Raw genomic sequence first — 20,106 nt, forward strand, 5'->3', positions numbered from 1 at the left:
CAATGTCTAGCATTAAACAAAAACAAATTAAAGCCTACAATCAATAGATTGCTTAAGTTCTTCTCATATCATTGCAAAAGAAGAAAGCTGCCTGATAAATGGACAATATACATAAATTCAGAGTAGAGAAGTTGTCAATTTGCCAGAAAAATTTGTCTGATGTTTCTCTGTAAAATGAAAAGAAAACAAATGAAAAAACCCTAACGAAAGTGTATGGTGTATAACAAGACAAAAACACTATATCAGAATTCTAATTTTGAGAAGAGACTGAAAAAACAGGATGTGGTAGAAAACCTATATTTATTCTACTAGTTCCTGTTGCAGTTGAGGAGAAGGCAGCTTGGGGAACTGCAGGTTGTTCAGCCTCATCTTGCTCTCTAGAAAGATTATGGAGCACATCCCACTGGAATCCATTTTAAAGGTCAAAATGACCAAAAGTTAATCAGGAATATTCAGCTTGGATTCACTAACTTGACAGCCTTTTATGACAAAATTACCGTCTCTGTGGATCAGACTGACTTCTGTATGGTCTTTGACACCATCTCCCACAAGACCCTCCTCTGGAAGTGGAGAGAATGCAGGTTGGATAAATGGACTGTTATGTGGGTTGAAAACTAGCTGCATTACCAGTCTCAAACACTAGTGATCCAAGGCTTGATGTTGGGCTAGCAGACTGTAATGAGCAGAATCCTCTAGAGACTGTTGATATTTGAGCCCAAACATCTTCAACATCTTCATTAATGGCATGGATGATGACAGAGTGGTCTCTCCGTAAATTTGTGGATGACACTCACGTAGGGACAGTGGTTGAGACACAAATGGCAGACTTAGTCCAGAGACATTTTGACAAACTCAAGATTGGAGGCAGAAGAAATATTAGGAGGTTCAACAAGAAGTATAAATTCTGTTCCTTCTCAGTACAGGCTAGGAAGGGAATGGCTAGTGTATTTAACTTGGCATCTTCTGTAATTAAGACATTGTGAATAAGGCAAGCCACAGCACTGGCCTACATTAGAACTGCGAACAACTGACTTAAGTTATTTTATTATCCTCATCTACATGGTGCTGATGAGGCCACATCTAGTGCATCTGATTCTGCTGTGTCCCCACCTCCCACCGAGTCCAAGAAGAAGGAAGTAGTCAGGGTCTAGTGTAGAGCTAATATATTGAAATGTTTAGGGGCCTAGAGCACATGTCCTTTAAAAAGAGGCTGAGGGAGGTGTGCCTGTTTTAGATGGACAAATAGGAAGCTAAGGGCCAGTTTAACCAAGGTCTAAAGCTATTTGGAATAGAATTAAAACGATGGCAGAGGTAAATGCTTGTGAGTAGTGCCACACAATATGAAAAGGACAATGGTGACAAGCTGAAAGTTGAAGGTTTAGATTGGGCATCACAGAAAACCTTTTCAGCAGGAGGTGGTGCGCCATTGCAGCTCAGCTGTGGGATCTCCATCTTTTGAGGTTTCCAAAGCCATTGCTGATCCAGTCCATGGCAACTGTTCTGCTTCAAGTGGAAGGCCGGACTAGATGACCTTCAGAGGTCCTTTTAATACAACTTCTCCATAAAGAATGCCTAAAAAGCACCAACCTGAAAAAGTGTAATCCTGTCGGTAAGCTTGTCCTCTGTCTCTTCCACCAAACCAACAGTGGGGATGCTGCCTTCAACAGACTCCAGCTGCCTGGTAAGTTCCTGGTAATCTTCATCCAGACGCATCCAGGTCTGCAAGCACAAATTCAGGAAAATTGAATCTAGGTATCTAGAATTTTCATTACTTGCTTTCTGAAAGTGAAATTCTACAGCTGCATGGTTGTGAATGTACAGAAATAACAGTACAAATGTCCAGTGAACTTATAAGACGACACTATCTCTGTGTCAAACTCAAATTTTGGTTAGAACAAATGGGTAAAGTTGTCTTGTTCTCCTTGTCAGCTAAAGCTAAGCAGTTCTTGTAAATTTAGAGGAACACAACCTGTGTCACCTGAAGGTCACAATAGTTAAATAGCAAAGTTTACATGTAGTCTATCAGTGCCTTGTGTGTATGACAAAGGGGACTGATGTCCACCAATTTTTTCCAAGCATAGGAAATAAACATTCTAGAATGTCCTAGTGGTGGATCACGATGGCAGTACAGAAATGAACACAGAAATTCTCACCTCTAGAATGTATTCCAGCTCCACACCCCGTTTATGAGCCAGCTTTAATATAGCTGAAGCTTGTGTCATTAGCTCTGAATGTGACTGAGTGTCCTTCAAGAGGGAAAAGCTACTCATCTTCCTGAAGAGTGTTTCCGTCAGGATCATGTGAGACTCCAACCCCTGAAAATATTCCTGAGAAATTTGGGTGTGAGGGACAGAGTAAAGAGATGATAGAAAATAGAAAGTGCAGTTGTTACTCAATTCATTATCCCTAAAATAACATATTAAGATAATAGCAGTACAATCACCTGTCTACATAGAATTAGGCAAACTTTTCACTCCACCAACGTTTCACAAAATCCAACACACAATTTAAAAATGACAACGTCCTTTTTAAAGAAAGAAAGAAAGAGGGGATACTTTCCACACAAATTCCATTCCAGCTATCATTCCATAAACAAAAATAGCGTTATTTCAAATATATGCCACCAAAAAATTATGTCTAATAAAAACATGTGGAAAAGTCTTGTTATATTTCATGGGTGCTATCAGCAAATGTAAATTCATGTTGGGAAAAAAATATGGAGTGGCTGATTAAATTGCTATGTAACATGAGAGAACACAAATAAGAACTTGTTATGAGAATAAGGAAGAAAATGAAATCTACCTGGCTTCACCTTCAACAGACCATTTGGAAGTCATTCAGTCAAAACAGTTACTTGATTCCAGTTTAGAATACAGTAAGTTTTAACATATCCTGATACCCACCATTCTGAAAAGTTCCTGAACATTTAGGAACAGAAGCTTAGCAATTCACTGTGACCAGGCTTATAGTCATGATTAATCCTGAAATATATTATAGTTTCTTACCTTATGTTTGTCAAGTAGAGCCTGAACCTCTTCCTTAGAAACAACAATCATTTTCTGGTCACCAGCCATCTTTTCTTGGCCCATTTCTACCAGGTCAGACAGGTCCTGCAAAGCCCGTTCATATTGTCTCTTAAGAGCCAGATTCTGATTCAGGTCACTCCGTCTGGATCCAATGATCATCATCAGCTCATCATACTTATCCTTGGGGGCAAAAAAGCGGCAACGGTGATTATTATTTCACATCTTATATGTGTCTTCCTAGAAGCAACCTTACTGTCCCTGTATTCCTCTGTGAATACTAGAAGAATAAAATCTATTTCCAGCTCAAAAAGACTGTGCAGGTATATCAACTAGATCAATAAATTAACAACCCATTATTTAAAGAGAAAAAAAGTAAGCAAGACATGCAACTCTTTCAAGTGCCTGCATTTGGTAACAAAGTTATCAGAATTCCAAATGTTTGATTTAAGTAGCAAAGGAGTAGGGTGATTTGGCTTAAACCATCAAAACACATTTGCAAAAACTTGGTCATTTTTAATTGACATCACTTTTTTGTTTGCTTAATAAGTTTACGGTCTAGTTTCAGTTATTTTCTTCGCTTCCAATTTGTTATTATGTCATTATGAAGGGTAAAACTGAGTCATAGAACTCATTTATCTTTCTCAAAGCATTTCCCTGCCTCAGCACCAAACTGCTCACAAAGGAGTTTCAACAGCCTTATAGAAGTTCTGGATCAATTGCTCATATATATCTAGTTCAGAGAGCCTTTAGATAGAGTCCCACTACTTACGTGTGTTCAAAATCTGGTCTAACTGGAAGTATGCAGGAACACATAAGATGTTCTAGTAAAAGCAGAACATTACCAGTTTCCCAGTTTCAGGTCTCACTTCACTATCTATCCCCTTTCAACTTTGAGCAGATGCTTATGGTTATATGTTTAACTATTTGAGCAAGGAGTCAACAAGAACTGAGAGGAAATATGTTTTCTTGTGATTTTATGATTAATACTGCTAGTAATAGAGATGCTAGAAAATTTGAAAAAGCAAAGTAGAAAAAACAGGCGAATCAGAGAGAAAACAACCTGTTATACAAATTGAAATGCTTTTAAATATGCTTTGCTAAACTGCCTTATGAACAGCAAAAAGGAGCATACTAATACCCTTGATATAACCAGACATGTCTAGGATAGAACTCATGAACGATACCTGGATCTTAGACAGCTCTTGCACAGAAGGTTGGTCAATTTGTAGCTTGTCCACACGCTTCTTTAATTCATTGATTCCAGCATCTAGTTCCTTCAAACCTTCTTCTGCTTGCAGTATGACCTGTATTTGAAAATTACATAATTTAGTTTGAAGGTTTAACAACAGTACTATTGCTGCCATATGGTAATATTCTTTCCTGTTTTCTGCCTGAAGTTTTAATCAGTCTTTCAATCTGCTAAAATTTTAAAGGATACTATGAAAAAAAAGGAAGTATTAATTCAAAGTTGGGAGAGCCCCGCTTGCTTCTTAAAGTGAAATACAATATGGCATTATTTTTTTAATAACTAGCTCTTTTAGTATTCTACACCATTTTACACCAAACTTTGCTGTGAAGTTCCATGCTTTAGTTATACAGTACAAGCACACCAGGACTACTAGTTGTTCTAACACCTTCAAGTATTCTTTTTATTAGCACTCATTCTTGTCATATCTGAACACCAAGTAACCAATCATCACAGCAGAAGACATGAATGTCAGCAAGGAGCTGTGCACAGTTCGCTTTCAGGACCAGGATAGGTCCAAAATCACTGTCAAGGAGAAGGACTTGTACATCCCCTTTTGCACTTGGAAAACTACATCTTAGGAAGTTTGGTATTTGCAAGTGTATGAGGGTAATAACTTGACTTTTTCAATGGAAGCTACAAGCTTTCCTGGGTCTTCCAATGTAGGAGTCTCTGCTTAAGCAGTGCAAGCCATAACTCAGTTAAAAGTACAAGGTAGGCTCCTGTAGTTAAAAGTCCTCTGTTAAGGTTATTTATTGGAAATTGTCCATCCAAATACACTTAAAAAAATATACGTGGATAGAACTTCTGACTCCCGATAATGCGGGGTACGCACAATACAGCTGTTAAACTTAGACTTCTGGCAGTTAAGTTACCTGGCTGATTAAAGGCCTTATTTCCACTTTCCCAATCACAGCTTGAACCAACAGCAACACTTTTAAATTTGAAAGCTTTATCAGCGAAGGTAGATGTTCAGAAACAAATCAATTCAGTTGCTTTTGTTACCATGTTGTTTTCCTGTTTGGCAGTTAATCATACAGGAGTTAAATTTTAGCGAGTCTTTTGCATCGTGGAGGACAGAAAAGAAAGACAAAGCGTGCCAGCTCACTTATTCATACAGGAGACTTAAAAATCCTTCAAAATTTGATTATCAGGTATACAAGGCCCAATATTTCTGTTTAGCTGAAGGATAAGTCTCTTCCTCTCAGTCACCTGCTGGCACCAGACATCAGCAGCTCTTGGGTAACTAGAAATATCTGTAGAAAAGAGCCCTTAGCATATTTTGTTCACTTTTCTTATTGACAAAACAGAAACAAGGAAAAAGGATATCTTTTGTCATATTAAAAATTAATTACTCATCATGCAATTCCTGATAAAGAGAAAACTACTGTCTTAAATTAGAATGACTAACAGTCAAAATACAACTATAAAACAGTGCAGAGGAAAGTGCCTTCAGTTTTTAATAAAGTGTAATAGTTGAAACTTGAGACTTTATTTGTTTTGTTGAAATGTTATATCTTTCAAGTACTACCCAGTGTAGGCATAACTAGGTCAGCTGGGAAGATAAGAAAGACACTTTTTTTTTTTTTTACATTTATAAACGTGTAGTACACTCTTGGAAGTACTCATTTTAACAAACTTTATGTGAACATGTACATTCTCCCTTAAAAAGCAACCACTCTGTAGAATCCACTTATACTTTGAACGGAAACTTAATGTCTTCACCCTTCCCCAAGTACTAGACATTTGATAATACCTGCATTTGCTCTGTTTCTGGCCTCTCAGCTGCCTCTGTTAGTTTCTGCAGAACTAAATATTTGCTATCAGCCACCGATGTAAACAGGACCTTCAGATCATTCTACGGCAGACAACAACAACAACAAATTATAGCCAACCACAGCACAAAACATCTGAAAAATATATTGTGTTCCAAAACGTTTAAGCATCACAATGTTACAATGTCAGCACTGAGCCATAAAATCTGTTCAAAATTGGAAGCACCAAAATTAGTCAGTGCAAAACATTTAACATGGTTGAAGATCCACAACTGGATATATGAGCTAAAAGCTAAAGGAACTCCTATTCAGAACATAAACTGTCAACACACTTCTGCTTTTGCCTTACAATTAGATGATTAATCAACAAGGTTCATTAACTTCATTTAACAAAAATGCTATTCTTGTGAAGTTTATTCAATCACATGTGCTTGTAAACAAGCTAGGCGTTACTTTTTAAGTGAAGCTTTCTTCATTACAAACTTGAGCTAGTACAACAAAGAAGTAAACAAGGCTCCAACACATTACAGGGCTAACTACACTTGACAACTTCTAGATTACCTCATCAGACTAGACATATAAATACTAAAAAACATTTTGTCAAGCTCCAATCAATTAATTTCTTATTTTCATACATTCAACCCAACAGAAATTTATCAGCACATTTTTCTAAGAATTCCAGCATTATATAAGGGGTGCATTACTGTTTGTTTTTGTTTTTTCTTTTGTTTTGTTTTCCGATGCAGTACTTCTTTTAAATACTAAATATCTCTGGTAAAGCAATAATGCACAGGATTCTAATAAATTTGTCTGCTTTCTTCAGCAAAGGAATGCCTTTCACTGAAAAATGTTGAAAGCATTTCTGAACTCTGAAAAAAATTCTAAAAGCGCACATTTCTCCACTTCTCTTCATTTTTTCTGCTTTGCTCAAAAAAGGCGGCTCGAGACACGAGCTCTTATAGAGTAATGGAACGGCTTAAAGATGTTCAGAAAGGTGGGAATCAGTATTATGTTTTCTACGTTATCTCAGCTAATAAAAACAGCGTACTCTATCATTTCCAAAATTATAAAATAGATAGAGTGGAACTCTAAAGTTGTTTTTGTCTCATTTGTGAACAGAAGTCAGCCAGCAGGGTGAGAAAGCATGGGATAAATGATCACTTTACAATAATTGCATGAGTTCCATAAGACTTGTAGAAGAGAGTTTAAATTTTGGATCATGATTTGGGTGCTAAGCTTTGCATAGCCTATGAAGACGTTTGATTTTTCAATAAAAATCTGTAACAACCTTGTTCTTCTTATTTGGTACCAAAAACTCTCATTGCTTTGAGAATCTTTATATCCCCAATTGATATCGTACCCCTGTTAACTCCTTGAGACAAGCACCATACCTTGAAAGACACTATTTGCTGGAGCTGTCCTTTCATGTGATGGCATCTCTGGTTTACTACTGACTCCAATAAGGTCAGTCTTCTAAGGAGACAATTTAAAGTGTCTTCTATAATATCCCTATAATCACAATTCTCAGGAAATATCTGAGTAAATAAATTCTTGTTCTTGTCCATTTCTTCAGTTATGTCTTTGATTTCTTTGGCAAGAGACTGATTTTGTAGAAAACAAAACAAAGTGATAATCAGAGATTTTGGAAAGCAGGCAAACATCAATCACAGCAACCGTTGTCAGTTTTGCAGTGATGTGTTTTTTTACATTGTTAATATACACACACTAGCCAAAGTTATGCAGCTACAGTTCCTCTGTGAGTAAAAAGACCTCTGACTACTCCGAGGAAAACAAATGCTGAAATAAAATTATGTAGACTCATAGAATAGTTTGGGTTGGAAGGAACCTTCAAAGCTCATCTAGTCTAACCTGCCTGCAATGAGCAGGGACATATTCAACCCGATCGTTGCTCAGAGCCCCGTCCAGCCTGGCCTTCAATGTCTCCAGGGATGGGGGATCTACCACCTCTCTGGGTAACCTGTTCAAGTGTTTCACCACACTCATTTAAATTTTTTTTTATTTTTAGATCTACTCTGAATCTATCCTCTTTCAGTTTAAAACCATTACCCCCTGTACTGTCACCTCCTTCTCTCCCAACTTCTGCTCCTTCCCTTCCCATCTCCTTCTCTCCCTCCGCATTTCCTGTTGATGAATTTGTACTGTTTCTACATCCCAGAACATTCCACCCTCTTTTTCACTTCATTTCAATTTCAACAATGTGGTGTTTGCTAATACTTAGCAAAGAAATTAAACAGAAGAAAGACTCTATGTTTAGCTCTCTTCTGATGAGGCAAAATTTGGGTCTGGTGCTGCTTTCTGCAACCTTCTCTACATGGTCAATAAAGTTACTTCTACCAGTAGCAGCATACATAGAGATTATGAGAGCAATAAGTCACTTATCTGGGATTCTAACCTTTTTTTTTTTTTTCTTTTTTTTTTTTTAAACACCACATACAATGCATCCTTATTGGCAATTTAAAGAAAGTCCTATTCATGGATTCCTTACCTCTTGTTTGCAGAGGTATGTTTCTGTTTCTTTCTCCGGCAACAGAGCTGTAGCAACAAAGACCTGCTCTTCCACGTCATCTAGCCACAAGGAGGTGGCTGTGACACCATCATACAGCTTCTGTTCAAGATGCAGGCTCTCCTCCACCTGTCCAGCCTGGGCAAAAGGAACCAGAGAAGTCCAGAGCAGAAGTACAAGATACTCTTTCTAACATCTAATATCTGGGAAAGGGCTGGATTTCCAGGTGGAAGCTAGAAGCAATTCCATTGTAAGTGTACTAGAGGACGGGTGTAAAGATAATTGAAATGTTACCTCAGGTGACACATCTTCAAAGGCTTGATTCAATTCAACCAGTACTGGTGACACTACGGATTTATCTTCACCGTGTCCTTCCTCCTTATACAAAGGCATTCCAGATATCAGTCTGTTTGGTCTGCTATAAAACTGCTGAGAGAGGAGTATTAATTGGGATGCTTCTACCATATATAGGGTACAAAATCCAGCGATACAGATCCCACCACTGAGGACAATACAAAATTACGCTCATGGTCCTCCCATGACTGTTCTGTGTCATGGATATCTTGACTAAAGGATTGCTCAACAGGAGGTTCACTAGAAGTGTGGGATAAATACTTGTGGCCAGAATTAGCAATGACTTGTTTTTACTGAAAAAATAATTAAATACTGTTGAATGAATACAAGGTATTTCAAACTTTGGAAGCTCATTTGTATGTAGTGTTATATAAAGAATAGTGGGTCTGGGTCTACTAACAATAAAATGGAGGATGTATGTTAATATAGATCTTGCATCATCCCTGGTTTAGTTGATTAATCCCTGTTTCTTTCAGTAAAAATTCTGTGACTGAAATCACTTGCTTCTTTGTCACATATCCACTAAGACCAAGAATTGAATGTAATTAATAAATTCAAACTGAAAATACCAGTTTTTCCTACAAGTTGTTGCCAGATTAGTGGTCAATTCCAGAGGGATGATTTGTTACAGAATTATCCTGGGTCAGACAAGTAGATCAAAATTTTGTCTGAGCCCTTTCTTCTTTTCTAGTTTATTCACCTGAATGGTAGTGCAATTAAAATCACTTTGAACAGGGCCAGTGCTAGCGCCAGTATTTAACGGCTTTAAAGATGTCACAAAAATAAATTGTTCCATATTCTTTGTATTAACTAAATCACCTTAATGCATCTCCTATGCACATATTGTAATCTCGTGTTGTGATAACTGCTTTCATAGAGAAAACGTGAAGAGAAATGAAAAATAGCTACCGGCTGTTCTTGTTCCAAAGCTTTCTGGAGCAGTCTCTGCTTAGTATTGAATTCCTGGTGCAGGCTTTCCCATTTCACCTTCATCTGTTCTTCAGATGACGGTTTCTCACCCTCCAAGCCTAATTCCTCAGAGAGTGTATTAGGCTTCTCACTGAATGGGAAGATGCATAAAGGCTTAACAAATACAAAAGTTGTAACTACATAAACGATTTATTTCCTCTTGCAATCAGGAAATTCTGCATTTAAATTCAGTGCTACTTTTTAAAGCTTTGATTTTTTTTTTTTTTTTGCAGATAACAAGACAAAGGCTGGTTTGTAACAGCAAGAAGTTCTTGTCCTATGGGCTAAACTGTACTTTCTAAGAAACTATTCAGAGTTGCAAGCACCCATATTAAGTAAAAAAAACCTCAAAAGAGACTGAATATATACTACATTGAAACGTAGCCTTTAAACAAACTTTATTTCAAAGCATGAAATAAAAAAAATATTTTATCTGACTCCTTTCTCACCTCCTCTCTCAAAATGCCAGACATATCCTAATTTTTTAATGCAGGACAAGCATATGAGTTCGGCTTTGGTAAACAGTGAATGAAATTCAGCATTTTCTGTTTGATTTTTTTAGTTTGTTTCTATACTATAACATCATGTGACAGAAGGAAGCCTCAAACAATAAGAGATAACAAGTACTTTGTGGCATTATAATTAAAAAAAAAAAAACACAACAACAAACCAAACGCAACCAAATTAACACAAATAGAACTGAATTCACACAAATGCTGAGGAAAAGAACTTACTGAGTACAGTTTACATTCCCTGTGCATAAGTCTTAGTTCTGCTGCCTCCTGAACTACCTTCATGTTCTACACCTTGCTGGAGGAGCCACAAAGATAGTCATTACTAATGAGATACATCAAGGAAGTATTTTAACTGAAGTGTTGACTGCTACTTGATTCTTAAGCTGATAATGTTCACCCTGGTTTCCCCTTCCCGAAAGCTTTCCCTTCCTGCTCCCTGAAGGTCCGCATCAGCAGTATTCTCCTGCCTTGTCGAGGGCAGAAGTATCTCCCAGTCAGAGCCAAGGCTTTTGTAGACATCCACTTCTCCCTCAAATGGGCAAGTGTATAAGAAAATACAGATCTGAGATGAAATTTGAAATACAAGGCTTTGAAAAGAAAAATATTTACTAACTGCAGGAAAAATAAAATTAAGCAATTAGTATCTCATCTGGGAAGATCTTGTTACAATGGCAGACTACAATGCTTCAGAGTTTAGCTATCGGTCACACCAAAGCTGGATCATAAAGCAACAGTAACTGATCCACTGCTTGTTTAATGAATCCTCCTAGTTTGCAATTTTAGTGTGGTACTTGATAAGACAAATAAAAGGATTTTCAAAATGCTGAAGATGATTTGTTAGCACAAAACAGTTTTTGTAACAATGTCATCAGACCCCTGAATTATAAACCAGGACTCCAGTATCCTAGGTGCTATATAAAACTACAAAACAACGTTTAGAGGATTCTTGGTGGACAGCAGGATGACCGTGAGCCAGCAATGTGCCCTTGTGGCCAGGAAGGCCAATGGCATCCTCGGGTGTAATAGAAGGGGTGTGGTTAGTAGGTCGAGGGAGGTCCTCCTTCCCCTCTACTCCGCCCTGGTGAGACCTCATCTAGAATATTGTGTCCAGCTCTGGGTTCCTCAGTTCAAGAAGGACACGGAACTGCTGGAGAGGGTCCAGCGTAGGGCAACAAAGATGATTAAGGGAGTGGAGCACCTCCCTTATGAAGAAAGGCTGAGGGAGCTGGGTCTCTCTAGCTTGGAGAAGAGGAGACTGAGGGGTGACCTTATTAATGTTTGCAAATATATAAAGGGTGAGTGTCACAAGGATGGAGCCAGGCTCTTCTCTGTGACAACTAATGATAGGACAAGGGGGAATGGGTACAAACTGGAACACCAGAGGTTCCACTTAAGTTTGACAAGAAACTTCTTCTCAGTGAGGGTGACAGAACACTGGAACAGGCTGCCCAGGGAGGTTGTGGAGTCTCCTACTCTGGAGGCATTCAAGACCTGCCTGGACGCCTTCCTGTGTAACCTCATCTAGGTGTTCCTGCTCCGGCAGGGGGATTGGACTGGATGATCTTTCAAGGTCCCTTCCAATCCCTAACATTCTGTGATTCTGTGATATGCAGAAGCAGGATGTAAACATAAGGATGACAAGGCACAATCATAGGACTTGGCAGAAAAACACATGAAATCATACCTTAGACATAGGCCTTCTGGAGCACCTTGCTGTGTTAGGATTTCTTCTCCTAGGCATGCTACCGATCGAAGCAGATTCTTCTGCTCTTCCAGCTCTTGTTCCAGCTCCTAATATACAAAGTTACAAAGCCAAAACAAAACACAAGCAGATTGCTTTTGTCTGGGAAGGACAAGTCTACATTGTGTAACTGTCGTGCAAAGATAGCTGAGCTATTTCTGATATGGCTTGCTTGAGCACCAAAAGCAGTGCAAAATCTCCACTCAGAGACACAGAGAAACTGAGTATATAAACTGGACTGTTGAACTAATTAACTAATGCAATGCAGTTTCTAGAATGTAACCTAGTGAGGATGTTCGTGTATCATGCAACACAATATACCTTATAATGTATCTTTGCTTATAAAGACAATGTTGATTACTGTTTTGAGCAAATACCATCATCTCTCCTTTGAATAACTTTAAGGGTTGCTTCAATTTAATTCTACTAATGGACAATGGAAGTGATAATGTGAGTTGACCATGGTCACCCAGGCAGTCTACTCTGCCTGTTTGTTACAGATACAGATACAAAATAGTGAGCTCAGATAAGTCATTACAAAAGCACTAAGAAACCTGGTAAAAATTAAGATTTCAGTGGAAACACTAACACGAATGGCTCAGCTACACTGTTAAGCGCAATCTAAAGATGGGAGTAAAAGAAACGCAAAACACCAACCTTCTGTTGCTGCAGGGTGTTCTGTTGTTTCTGTGAGCGAGTGGTTCTTGCTTGTGCCAGCCATTCTTGGACACTGGGGCTTTGTGAGGAAACCAAGTCCAGATCGCTCTCCTCCTTTTCTTGTAATGAACTCTGCTTTAAGAGAAAGAAATAAAGACTTTACAAAATCTCTTATACTGCTAGAAAGCAGGTCCAACTCACCAACTGAAAACCACATGTAGTGCCACCTTCCACCTCTCCAGTTGCTGGCTCACAAAAATTCTGAAGTGAGTAATGACCTTAGATTTCTGACTTCTACTGGTCATTCCTAACCAGCAAGAAAGCACCCCTAAAAATGTAAAAATAAACATGCACCACTGCACTTAGCAGAATCAGGGACCAGAGACCAGAGACCATGGACTGATACGTTTCTGAAGACTGTTCTGATTCTCCTAAGAAACAGCATCGATCTGTAATCTGTAATGTTGTTTCTGCCAGGCTTCTAGTCTAACTAAAGCCATTTTTTTTTTTTTTGTCTAACTAAAAACAAGAGAATGCTGGTTATTCTTCTGGTCAAAATTTATTTATCAAGAAGTATGCAACTCTATCCATGGTTGGCAGAAACACAGTCAGTTAACAGCAGGTTATATGATGTGAATGGTAAAGACAGTAAGAGAGACCAAACCACAGAATGTTATAATAGAACAGAAAAGCAACAGTCCCTTCTCTTCATACTTCTATCATGTTTTTCCAGCATGAGTGATTAGACAGGCTCCCTGTGTAAACAAAGAAAGAAAGAGCGAATTCCTTAATAGTTCCAGAAACTGCTTTATGAAGTTCTTGACTTCTGAAATCCCTGTCGGCTATAAGTATTAATTATTTTAGTAGCCAGCACATTCAAATGCAGGGATTTTAATACACTAGGCCTAATATTAAAGACAGACTTGTAGGTCTGGCTACTTAGATCCACACACCTCTCCGGATTTATTTAATATTACTTTCACTTGCAGACACACAATGAGTGTAGAGTTTGTTCCTTTTTTTTTTTTTCAGCTTCAAGAGCTAAAGCTGGGGCTTAATTCCTCTCCCATTTTGTCTATATATGTCATCTTTGTAGGATTTGTATTTTGCCCATGATTCAGCTCTTAATCTAAATAGGGTAAATGTGGCAAATGGTTCAGACATTACAGAATTCTTTCCAAAACAAAAACATGTTCATGTTCCACCATCCAGAGAGCCTTTGTCTCAAATCAGGCAGAGCCCAGCAGGGCCAAAGGTGGCTGAGGAAACCCCTTGTACCTCAGCTGGTACTCCTCATACTAACAACTGGGATGGATCACTGCCACCAGTGTCCCTGGCATCAAGCATTGGAACAGTAGAGTTTGGCTAAATAGTAGAAGTTAGGTGTAAGATTTCAGTTCTGAGGAATAATGAGTATACTGGAATTGAAAGGACTGATTAGTGTCAGAGGACATAAACTGGAAGAGGAGCAAAACAAGCAAGCAGGTATCTAAAGCTGGAAGGAACCATTAGCTCTTGTTCTGTGCAATAGCTTTGTTTCAACTAAGGATTCAGCTTGCAGACAAACCGTGGTACTTTGTAGGAACAAGTTCCTAGAAAAGCTGACATGGTTCAACCCTGTGTGAACAATGTCATTATACAATATCAGATGAGGCAAAGAAAATATTATGTGAGGGATAAAGAGGGATTAGAATTTTAATCTTTCTATTAAAAAATGAAAAAGGACCATTGTTCTGTAAATTGTAAAAATTATCTGCTAAATTTTATATGCCCTAGCGACAATAACTGTTCAATTTGGTTCACGATCCATAAGTGGAGTCCAAAAAAGGTTTGCAATTCATAAAGAAACTAAAGTCTTGCATGCATGTAGCATCTTAAATAATTAATATTCTACATCTGGAAATTATTGTGCTGTTACTTTCACTATTACAAAGGCATTTAAAAAGCTGTTTTAAAACTAAATCACACCATTGTATTTTAAATGCAGCATGCATACTTAAAATGAAGCAAAAATGTCTGTGATGTCTTTTCACTTCACAAGTAATAGATCAGAATAGATCATTATATGCCTAGATGCTGTTGATAACACTTTTCTTCTGCCTAATCATGAGATTTAATATGTAAGAATAACACTAAAGTTACTTCATCTTATAGGCAGTAGGAATAAATACCTCATTCTTTTTCTTGCCTTTGTTTTTGGTGTTTGTTTGTTGGGTGTGGAGGTTTTCTTGGTGAAGCTATGTTAAGTTCTATAGTTATCTAGCTGCTTGGGACTAAAAATAGTTCTTAGCAAGTCAAGTGACTTTTCAAGCTAACCTCTCAGTAGACTTTAATCTGCATTACAAGCTAGAAATCTTTGAAGCTTATCATGTTTAATTTGCACAGCAAAGCCCAGAAAAAAAGTAAAAGAAAAGTGGGGGAAGGGAGTCACAGCAGGGCAAGCAAATTCAAAAGCAGTCAGTCACATTACATGGTTGGGTTTCTTGTCTGTATTTGGTTCTTCACATGCTAGTTTAACCTAAAGAATAATCAAAACCAACTACTAAATAAAATGAAATACTGACAATAAGCAGACCAATGCTGCTATGAATAGAAACCTAGGACAAGACTGAGGTTAAACGTATCTTTGTTTATACAATATTTTGTTTGGTGTCATGATGCCACTAAGTATTAGCCATATTTAAAAATATTCTATTTTCTTGATGTTATCTTTTCATTGCATTGTGCACACTGTATGGAAGAAAGCATGTAGTTAGGATTGCTTTTTGTTAGGGGAGGGATCCTGCCCTAGAGCCTATATAATCTAAAAGCACTCATAACAGGAATAGGGTATATGCAGACCAAGCTAATTATCTATATACTTTACCGCTGTCCTTTCAGTGAGACAGTGAGGTTAGGATAGCTCCACCAAGAAGAGGTGTCATTAACTTGAAAATGATAAGCTAAAGCTTGCCAGGCAGTTCTTTATTGTGTAATTCCATTTACTAACTAAAGTCAAATAGATCAAACTAAATCAGTAAAATACTTTTGCTCCTTTTCCCAGTTGCACAAAACTTCTACGAAATCCCCCAACCTCCTGCCCACTGTGCAGCCAGCTAGAAACAGCCACTTACCCGAATGTTGATCTGTTTGTCGTGAAGCACTCTCTGCAGCTCCAGCAGGCTGCTCTTCAGTGTCCTGAGCTTCACAGCCAGCTGCTCTGCCTCGTCCTTGGTGTGAGCCTTCCCCTCCATAAGCAAGTTCTCGTTGTGCACAGACAACTCTGACAAGGCTACCACCTTCTGCTCTATTTCAACCAACATGTTCTGCAGTAGCAAAAACAAAGAACCAAATTCATACATTTTCCAGCATCTGTTGCGCTTTCTGGCAAGACGATCTGTGGCCTTCCTCACCCGTCGTCAATCTAAGGGCAAGTCAGATTATCATTACTTTGCCTTCCAGGCCCTTTCAGAGTCCTGAGGAATAGGTTTGCAAATGTTTGCACTTGCCATTTCTGTTTGCAACCTTTTTCAAAATAGGAAATTAAAAAGTTATTTGAAACAAAGCATTTGTTGTAGAGGAGATGCTCTTTATTTGTACATTAAAGGTAACGGTGCCTAATATGCTAGACTGACGTCCATAACGAGAAGAAACAGAGCACATAGCTAGAGTGGCTTCTTTCCTCTTCTTTCATGTGTGTTCAGTGAAATGCTTCCTAAGTACTCCTATGTGTTGCTCTGGCTGCGTTGATAAGCTTCTCTTCTCACTATTTGCTCTTTCTGATTGGTGTGTGATGGACTTACGGATTTCTGTATAATCCTCTTTAGTCTAAAGAGAGACTTAGAGTGACAAATCTCTGGCATGTTTATTCTCAAAAGCTACTTTCCTGACATTCCATTAACCATTCGTGTATCAAAGACATAGAGCATATTTTGAACTTCCAAACTCAAAGCTCATACAATTCTTGCTAAAAAATCAAATGTTTATTTTTGCCATAGCAGCTGTCAAGAATAAACTTAGAAATATTGGTCCTGAAGGAATGTGTGCAAGATGAGATGGGCAGAGTCTCTCAAGAGTGGAAAAAATAAAGGACTTTTTTTTAAAACAAAAAAAAAAAAAACAAAAAAACAAACCAACAAACAAATAACTTACTCTATTAAGATTCTAAGAATCAGCAAAAGGACAGCAGTATTAACTTTTCCACAAAGTTAACTGTTATTTTTAATTTTGACTTTCCTACAGATTATATTTTTTAAAAAAAATACTGTTTTGTTTGAGTTCACATGGTTTATCTATATACAAAAAACAGCTCCCAAAGATGGGTGCTGAAAGAACACTTGAGGTTGAGCAGACTGAAAATTCCAATAATGAAGTGGTGTTGGTGGGAATTTAATTAGGTGTTTAATTCATCTGATTCATATGAAACTTGATTCTCATTTATCCTAAAATAGTCAAGATCCTAATTCTTTAATATGAAAAGTGATATTTTGTTCATCTACCTCTTGCTTTCCTTGTAATTTTAATTATAATGATCATACAGTTGTAAACTCATATTTAAAAATGGAAAACTTCCACTAACTTGAGAACCTGGATGTTATGACTGATCCAAGTCCTGTTACTAAAAGTATATGCAGTTGTTTTGGTATTCTAGGTTGATTAATGCCAAATTCATAAAAATAGTAAGTACTGATGATTATATTTTACTTCTGAGTGTCGGTAGGGATTACTCCTGGAGAAAACACAACACTCTCCCAGTCACCACTGCTAGTGGGAGTGTGTGTTCTTCAGCTGAAAAAGGAGTTGGAAAGCAGACTGCAGCTGTTTTCATACCTATCAAGTGAGCTGTTCAACAACTCTAGTTTAAGTGGAGAAAAAACAATAAGTGAAGAGGATACAAGGCCACCAAGGCAAACCAAAATCCCCTTGAAAGCTGTAGAGCTTCAAATGTTCTCGTAGCCAGAATATCTTGCTTTTCTACTGCTATGCTTACACATGCTTTCTAAAGCACTGTTTGCAATCTTTAATAAGAAATTAAGAACAGGCTACATCTTATTTCACAAATAATCGATGAAGCTAACTGAGCATATATGAGGTACTAAGGAGCTCAGAAATTCTTCCCTATTAATGTGCTCGCTCATTCCACTCAATAATAGCCTTAACACTGATGTTCCGTATGTATCTTCATTCACAAAAAACTATGTCCATCCTGTTCATCTAAACATTACAAGACTGATAATTTTACCTGACAGTCTATCAGCTGTGCTTCCATGTCCATAGGTTCCTCAGCAGTAACGAGGGCAGTGTGCAGTGTTGCTCGGATATTGAGTAACCAGTGGTCAAGCTCATCAGCTTCACAACGGTACCTTTGAAGAGCCTGCTCTTGCCGCTGTTCTTCCAGCTGTTCATTCAGTTTTTCCTAGAGGTACAAACTATATTTTACCTTTTCTAAACAAACAACAACAACCACTTTAAAATATTTTCTCTCTCTGTCACTCACAACTTCTTTACAGTATTTTTAATCCATAATAAGCCCTTTCTTTCAGAAGTTGGAAAACCTTAAAAAAATATTGCTTTCAATCACTGAACTTGCTTTTCTGATGATGTAAATTCTGTTTCAGTTAAGTCACTGTGTTTTCACTTCCTTCAGTGGATCTCTGCTATTACAACCTTTTAAAGGGGAGGCCTTTTCTGCCTCCTCTTGCTGCTCTCCTTTGCGTTTGCCCCACATTGATTCAGTGTGCTCAACTACCACAGCACTGTTTGCTTCGGGAGAAAGACACAAGGGAACACAGAGCTGAGGTTGGGCTGCAGGGAAAGGATAGCAGCCTTGTGCTGTTTGGCAGCAGCAGGCTGTCAGACTGCCTTTTAGTCTCTCAAGAGAGGCAGAAGAGAGGTGCTTCAGGGATCCAACAGGGTACTGGTGGGCCTTTGGTGTAGCCACTGCGGGTAAAGAGAAGACCGAGGAGCTGTCTACCTTGTCTGGCCTCTTGGAGTCTCCCTGTGCTGTGGGCATTAAGCTCCAATGGCTGCAGCAGCAATAGCATCGCAGCAACGTAGACTCCCTGGCTTCATTCATCAGCTGGTCCATCCATTGGACAGACAGGGAATGATCAGCAAGGCTCGATCACCCTTTAATAGTCCCAACCGGCTGAACAGCTGGGGCCAGAGAGTGGTGATTAGTGGCAAAAGGTCTAGTGAGAGGTCAATATTGAACATCAGCAAGTTTACTGATGACACAAAACTGGCAGGAATGGCTTATACACCAGGAGGCTGTGTTGCCATCCAGACAGACCGTGACAGGCTGAAGAAATGGGCTGACAGGAACCTCATGAAGCTGAACAAAGGGAAATGCAAAGTCCTGTACCTGTGCAGGAACAATCCCAAGCACTAGTATTTGCCGGAGGCTGAGCATCTGGAAAGCAGCTTTGCAGAAAAGGACCTGGGTGTCCTGGTGGACACTAAGTTGAACATGAGCTAGCAATGAGACCTTGTGGCAAAGGCGGCAAATGGTATTCTGGGCTGCACTAGGAGGAATGTTGCCAGCAGGCAAAGGGAGTTTATCCTTCTCCTCTGCTTAACTCCGGTGAGACCACACTTTGAGTGCTGTGTCCAGTTCTGGGCTCTCCAGTAAAAGAGATATACAGAGCTCTGGAGAGAGTAGAAGGGATTTTGGAAATAAGAAACTGAGAGAATGGGATAGTCAGAGGATACTTATATGTATCAGATAACGCAGAATTAAGCATGTTGCAAATGGTAAGGAACAAGGGGAGGAGACTGTACTGGATCTGGCTAGGAGGGAGTTAAATTCATCTCTGCCTGTACAGTACTGTGCTTTGCAACTGTGGCTGAAACTGTGTTGATAACACAGCAATGTTTTGCCTATTGCTGAACAGTGCTAGCACAGCGTTAAGGCTTATTTCCAACTGTCCCTAAGAAAGGTCAGCAGGTTGGGACTGAGCAAAAAGTTGGGAGTGTACAGAGCAAAGACAGCTGACCCGAAGTGACCAAAGGGATAATCTACACCATATGAGATCATGCTCAGCAACAAAAGACCAGGGAAAGGGGAGGTGAGAGAGAGAGCATTTTTGCTTCTGGCATTTGCCTTCCCAAGGAACTGCTACCTGTGCCGAGAGCCTGCTTTCCAGGAAAGTGGCTAAACATCTGCCTGCTGATGGTGAAGCAGTGAAGGAGTTCCTTATTTTCCTTTGCTTCCACACAACAGCTTTTCCTTATCTTATTAAGCTGTCATTATCTCAATCCGTGAGTCTTTTCGGCTGCCTTCTATTTTTAACCCATCCCATGGGAGAGGGACGTGAGAGG

General features: G+C 38.7%; 1 protein-coding gene across 3 annotated transcripts in view; it reads right to left on the reverse strand.

The window, feature by feature from the left end:
- The window catches only part of SYNE1 (spectrin repeat containing nuclear envelope protein 1), a 300,424-nt gene that overhangs the window by 68,974 nt on the left and 211,344 nt on the right, over positions 1-20,106 (reverse strand). For 2 of the 3 annotated variants that reach the window (XM_071806432.1, XM_071806430.1), the window contains 13 exons: positions 18,029-18,202; positions 15,921-16,112; positions 12,808-12,942; positions 12,094-12,200; positions 9,835-9,985; positions 8,866-9,000; positions 8,554-8,709; positions 7,439-7,648; positions 6,029-6,130; positions 4,211-4,330; positions 3,006-3,206; positions 2,154-2,327; positions 1,588-1,719 (listed from right to left, as the gene is read on the reverse strand). In XM_071806432.1, the coding sequence (XP_071662533.1) occupies positions 1,588-1,719; positions 2,154-2,327; positions 3,006-3,206; positions 4,211-4,330; positions 6,029-6,130; positions 7,439-7,648; positions 8,554-8,709; positions 8,866-9,000; positions 9,835-9,985; positions 12,094-12,200; positions 12,808-12,942; positions 15,921-16,112; positions 18,029-18,202 (1,989 nt within the window). The remainder of the gene's footprint in view (positions 1-1,587; positions 1,720-2,153; positions 2,328-3,005; positions 3,207-4,210; positions 4,331-6,028; positions 6,131-7,438; positions 7,649-8,553; positions 8,710-8,865; positions 9,001-9,834; positions 9,986-12,093; positions 12,201-12,807; positions 12,943-15,920; positions 16,113-18,028; positions 18,203-20,106) is intronic. The other variant, XM_071806433.1, reaches the window with a different exon arrangement.

Source organism: Patagioenas fasciata, chromosome 3 (assembly GCF_037038585.1).
Source record: "Patagioenas fasciata isolate bPatFas1 chromosome 3, bPatFas1.hap1, whole genome shotgun sequence".
Lineage (NCBI taxonomy): Eukaryota > Metazoa > Chordata > Aves > Columbiformes > Columbidae > Patagioenas > Patagioenas fasciata.